Source organism: Salmo salar, chromosome ssa18 (genome assembly GCF_905237065.1).
Source record: "Salmo salar chromosome ssa18, Ssal_v3.1, whole genome shotgun sequence".
Taxonomy (NCBI): domain Eukaryota; kingdom Metazoa; phylum Chordata; class Actinopteri; order Salmoniformes; family Salmonidae; genus Salmo; species Salmo salar.
In genome coordinates, this window is record NC_059459.1 from 21932815 (window position 1) to 21938873 (window position 6059).

At 39.0% G+C, this 6059-nt stretch overlaps 1 protein-coding gene across 1 annotated transcript; it reads right to left on the reverse strand.

Annotated features, from left to right (window-relative positions):
- Window positions 1-359: 359 nt before the first annotated feature.
- LOC106577044 (homeobox protein HMX3) lies at window positions 360-3127 on the reverse strand. Its single transcript, XM_014154729.2, has 2 exons — window positions 2331-3127; window positions 360-1938 (listed from the first exon to the last, which is right to left on the reverse strand). The coding sequence occupies exons 1-2, from the start codon at window positions 2617-2619 to the stop codon at window positions 1328-1330; spliced, it is 900 nt and encodes a 299-aa protein (XP_014010204.1). The 5' UTR covers window positions 2620-3127; the 3' UTR covers window positions 360-1327.
- Between the last annotated feature and the right edge of the window lie 2932 nt (window positions 3128-6059).

Consider the following 6059-nt stretch of genomic DNA (forward strand, 5'->3'; position numbering starts at 1 on the left):
TGTTGATTCATTCCAACTTTCGGTATTGTCCCTATGCTACATGGTATAGGCCTACTCACCACCTCCACCGTGTTTGTTCCAAGGATAATTGTTTCAATAATACCTAGCATCTCAACTGAAATAATCTAATTCAGTCAACAACTGCTATGGCAGTGCGTTGGGCAGTGTGTCTCCGAAGAGTGTAGTACACGTGGTCTGCTCGAGACCAGTAGCACTTGTAATTAGATAGGCCCAGTCGAGCCTCTGTAAAGGGAATAGACGCCGAATATCCTCTTCTTTGTACATGCCAGGAGTATACTGACTTCATCTCACACACGACATCATGTTCATTTTGAAATTCACAACAATTATATTGGGTCTATAATAAAGGTTTGTTTATTTGTTGAGTTATGCTGTTTATTTACATTATTCAACAATCAATCCTGTTCATGAAGACGTTTTGAAAGTCGACAATAGACTCATTTGTTTGGGAGACAAAGTGGCAAAAATATAACATTTCAGAATTGATGCCCTAGGCATAGACTGTATGCTACACCCAATTACACCCAATTAGAATATTGAATACGCACTGATTCGACATATTTAAGAATGGAATAATCTCCATTTATTTCACAACAGAAATCAGCAATACAATATCAAAAAGTTTTTTTTTTCTGTACAAAGGAATAGCTTCAACAGGTAGCTCATTTCATTGACTCGATTAAATATATCCATATACATTTGTACACCATGTTATTGTTTCAAAAACACAAAAAGTAATGACATTCAATTCTTAATTGTGCTGTAAGGACATTGTCGAGGAAGCAGAAATTAGAATCAGTACATCAAAACAATAATCCTATAAGCTACAATTATATTGTACATAAAACAGCGTATCTTGATTGTCCCCTTTTAAAGCGCTTTGAGTAAAGAGTGTTGAGCCCGTTCGATATTCGATATTCCTAAATGGCTGAGAAAAGAGAAAACACAATGAAAACATCAGTTGGGGTCAAATGCTACGACCCCATGCGCTAGAATGCTATCATAAGACATTACATTAATTTGAAGGGGGGGGGGGGGGGGCGACTTCCTGAAATGTATTTTGGGGCAGTGTTAACTCCGTAATATCAATTTTTAATAAGAACAATATGCTATTGGCGTGAAATTATGCCAGACAAAATGTAAACTTCACCCTAATATAAAAATGCACAATATATCCTCTTTAACAGAAATTATAGGCCTATTTTTTATTTGTATTTTCTTCTTTAGAAAAATATTGTTTTAGTTTGTCTTGTGTAATGTTCTGTAGGCCTACGAGTTAGGAATATAGATAACAACGTCTTGTTTTTCAAACAGGTCTGAGTAGTGGCACAGAGGTGACGATTGGGTGAGAGTAATAGAGATGGTGGGGGAAGGTGAGGAGCGACTGGCTCACAGGAACGTTGCCGGTTGCATTGCCAGTCTCTGAGGCTGAGTTCTCGTGGTAGAGGATGGGCACTCGCACTATCCTCTGTGCAGCGGCGTGGCTCAGATTGGCAGCCTCTAGTTCAGCGGCAAGCTGCCTCTTCCATTTATTTCTTCTGTTCTGGAACCAAATCTTTACCTGTGTCTCTGTCAGGTGCAATGACGCAGCCAATCCAGCCCTCTCGGTACTGCTCAAGTAGCGTTTCATGTCAAAGGTGGACTCAAGCTGAAACACCTGACTCCGGGAGAACACGGTGCGTGTTTTCTTTTTTCGACATGCTTTCTTTTCGTCACTGTCCTCGTTTTTCTTCCTGTCGTCTACCCCACTGTCTTTCTTTGTGTCCTCAGAATCACTCTCGTCTAGAACTATTTCATCACCACTTTTGTTGTCCTCGTCTTCTTTGCCGTCTGGATCGGATTTGAGCACCAGGTCTGGCGAGTCGCGGTCCGTGCCTGAGGTTGGAGAAGAGTCTCTTGCTCTTGCCTTCTCGGCAACTAAAATAACGACAGGAAATATATATGGGTTATAAACGTGACTGCATGTTCAATGCCTCGTTGTTACTAGATATGCTTGAGCAAATAACAGTTGGCTATTATACCTTTGAGTTGAACATACCCTCGACGAGAAACTTACAATGATGACAAACAACGGCCTAACTGAATGAAATGCTTATCATTAGTGACATAAAATACAAGACCCCCGAAAATTAGGATATGGATGTAGTTCAATAATGATTATCCTTGTTTGAATGTCCTTTGACAGATGAAAGCTCAGCCCATAAAATCCATAGCAATTTCCGCTATACAAATTACGCACACATTATACGTTCTGATTAATCATGTAAAAGGTAAAGAAAGAGAAGACAATCAGAAGTGCATGGGCTTACCTTCCGTTCTGTGTAGATGACTGGCTGCGCTGAGCGTGTAGGGATACCACCATGCTGAGGCTCGCTCCAGATAGTGCGCCGGTAAAGCAAACCTCTGTGTGGGTATCTCAAAGCGAGGAAAGTTAAAGTCCCCGACCTGGGATAGGGAAAAGCCCCCTTCAAACGCCGCCTTTGCCGAGGCGAAGATGGGCTTCGGTTTAGATGGTTTACTATCACAGTTAAGTAAGTTCTTAATGAAGAAGGGAGAGTCTTTCACCGGAGTGCACGTCTCTTGCGCCGTCTCGGGCATTGCTGCTTGGAGGTTGTGGTCCGAATGCCGTAGACCACAAATGTAAGTGTTAAAAGACTGGAATTAACAAAGTCTCACTTAGAAAGAGAGATATTATAAACTGGTAGGACTAACTGTCCTTCTGTGCGATGTTTTAAATGCGGAATATCTTCTTGATTACGCGGATGATCGAGAACGTAAAAAATAAATACAGATCAGAAAAGCAAATAGTCTTCAGAGAGGACAAAATAATATCAGTTTTGCATCCAAGTCTTGTGCGTTCCTTTGTCAAAATGCAACTGTGTCCACCGCGTCAGTCTGGCGCCGGATGCTAATGATGAAATAAAAATGTCATCCAAGTTAAATGCGGAAAGTATACGGCGATTGGGCACGTACAATGGCAAATGGGATTAAGGAAGAGATGGGAAGTAGAACGAGGGGGAGAGAGACGGGCAGAGAGAGAGAGAGAGCGAGGTAGAGAGAGAGTGGGGGTGTAGGCTACACGATAACAACGAAGTCCACCCTCACTTGGCGCTTTGGTTGTAGGCTGTTACGCCCTTGTGTTATTGGTCTTATAGAGTCAAATTAGGTAGCAAATGAGGACAGAGTTGTTAGCACAAATGTTTGGCAAAAACATCGATGAAAGTACAATAGGCGAACACAGCCTATAGCCAATACCAGCAGAGTAGGCCTATATCATATTTTGATGCACGGGTTTGGGGAGATGAAAACATTATGGTGAATTAGAGGATTTTTTGTTTGTGGTCTGATTTATAGTTATTGATAATATAACCTAGATTCCGGAAGAGCAATAATCATTTTCGGCATGCACTGTAAGCCTATGGATGTACGTCTTTTATAATGGTCATCATTTCACAACTCAAACACCAACAAAATAGACGCTCATGTCCTCAGATGAAGATAGGCCTACAACAAAGTAGGATATTGTGTATTAGGGCACATTTGGTAAAACAATTTGATTATTACTCAGTAGACCTAGGCTAATAAATAAATAAAAATATATATTCCCATAATAGTCCCCACGCAAACTAATATTGTGCAAAATATTTATATTTCCTTATAGGGCCTATTCCACTAGTACAATTCATTCAACTTGGCTACGTTTCTATACTAGCTATTATAGTATCACAGATTAAGACACAAACGTTCGTCATTACAAAACAGACAATATAATTTCCCTCCAGGTGTCATGTTTTGACACAATTTAGGATGAATAAGTTAAATTAATGGAAATAATTAGACTTTTCTCCCCATGGAATATTTGCCAAAATTCTATTGAAAAAGGTTGTAAATTATGTCCACATTATCACTTTTATAAAAGGTTTACAAAATATGGAATATATATTTAAATGTAGAAATAGCCTAATTAAAATAATGTTGCAATCAAATGATTGTGAATTGGATGTGAATGTTTAATCACTTGCCTAACTCCAAATGTAATCAAGTTGTATTTATTTGCATTGCTTATTGGGACACACAGGCTCGGGACGTTCAATAAAGGTAAACCATAAAACATTCAGTGGCACAGTTTATGAATTTATCCCCTTAAACAGTCAGATGAAACCTAGCGGTTTACTAAAAAAAAGTCATGCCTGTTTACTTTGTTTTATCAGAGATCTGAACACGTGTCAATTTTCTATGCCGATACATTTTGAAATTAATTCTGAAATGGTCTCAGAAACAGTCACTGTTGGCCAACTGTAAAATATGTCATTAATGAGAAATTGTAATCATATTTCTTTTTATGGATTTCTAAAGCATGCCGCTTTTTAAACTGTTTCTGTGACGAATATAGTCATCAATTTTTACCAAATCGATTTAGTTAATTCCTTCCTCAGTCTTTGTAAATGTGGTAAACCTATGTATATATTCACTCATTGAAATTAATTGACTTGTTAAAGCATGTCCAGTGGTAGATGAATAACGAGAGGACAGCGTCCTCTGTGGGCAATGAAGGCTAAATGCAGGACCTTAATCACAGATGGAGACGAACAAGCACTAAAAGACTTCTCAGCATGGCTATAGGCATAGCCGCGGGAAGTAAGGGTGCTGCAGCACCCCCTGAAAAATCCGAGTTATTGGTCGATGTACCCTGTGTTGTAGGTCTACAGGGCTGTTGCTTGTGTGACCATGCCAACCAACCATAGTCATGAATGGTATAAATTAGAGGATAAAGGCTGTATTGAGTGGCATGGAGATTATTTTTCCTGCATAGGTCTAAGGTGGTCTTACATAATTAACACATTCTCATTTAGGCCTAAATGACGGCTCAAGTGGAGATATCCTGTGTCTATGTAATTACCATCTCGTATTACTTGTTTTTGATCGCAGGTAGCCTATTTGATGCCATCCATGACCTGATAGAACATAAGCTAAGCCTATTTATTTTCTAAGCACACCTTTGAAATGGGTTGTGGAATACCCAAACATTTTTTGCAAAGATGTCAGAAGAAGACATAAATCTGTATGCAAAATAAATCTGTATGCAAAAAAATGCAGCATAGGCCTATATGGTATTTTCTGGGGCTTGATAAGGTATAGGCCTGTAGAAAACAATAGGCCTATCCTGTGTTATTGAATATGATATTGTTGGCATTGTTGCACACCTGTGGCCAAATGGGCATAGATAAAAGCACTTGGCTGAAGATAGGCTGATAAGTCTAAACCTGACCTTTCCCTTTCCTGAAAAGGGTTAGGCCTACAATACAATTTCACATATTTTATTGCAACAAAGGTATGTGGAATACAATGTCAGCAATGTTGTTGATATAGGGCATACATACCATCACGACTTTAGTTGAGGAAATCCAAAACCCAAGCAAGGCATATGCCTACTTGTTAGGCAAAACAAGCCCCTTTCTCCGCAGCCTGGACTCAGGGGTAGGTGTAACATAGTAAATGTAAATCCGGGACACTCAATTAGTATGATATGTTACGTTTCGTAAGGTATGTATTCATTTGTGGATGTCCAGCATCCATTTAGTATGATATTTTACAATTCCTATGATATGTTACAAATGGCAATTCAAATAGAAATTTGAAGCATATGTTAAGAATTTGCGAAACGTAGGATATGTTACAAATTCCAATTTGTTGTGGCTAACATTAGCTAGGATAGGAGTTAGAGTTAGGGGTTAAGGTTAGGGTTAAGGTTAGAAGTTAGGTTGAACATTTAAGTGTGGTTTAGGCCTGGGGAATGCTTGCCAACATGCTAAGGTACAAAGTAGTTCAAAAGTAGTAAGTAGTTGATGAGATTCTAACACACAACCTTTGGGTTGCTTGACATTGGTAAAAAAAAAAGCCCCTTTCTCGGCAATCTGGACTCAGGAGTAGACGTAGCATAGTAAATGTAAATCCGGGACATGCAAATTAGTATGATATGTTACAAAATGCAATTTGTACAATATGTTATGCATTTGCAAAACGTATATGTTACAAAT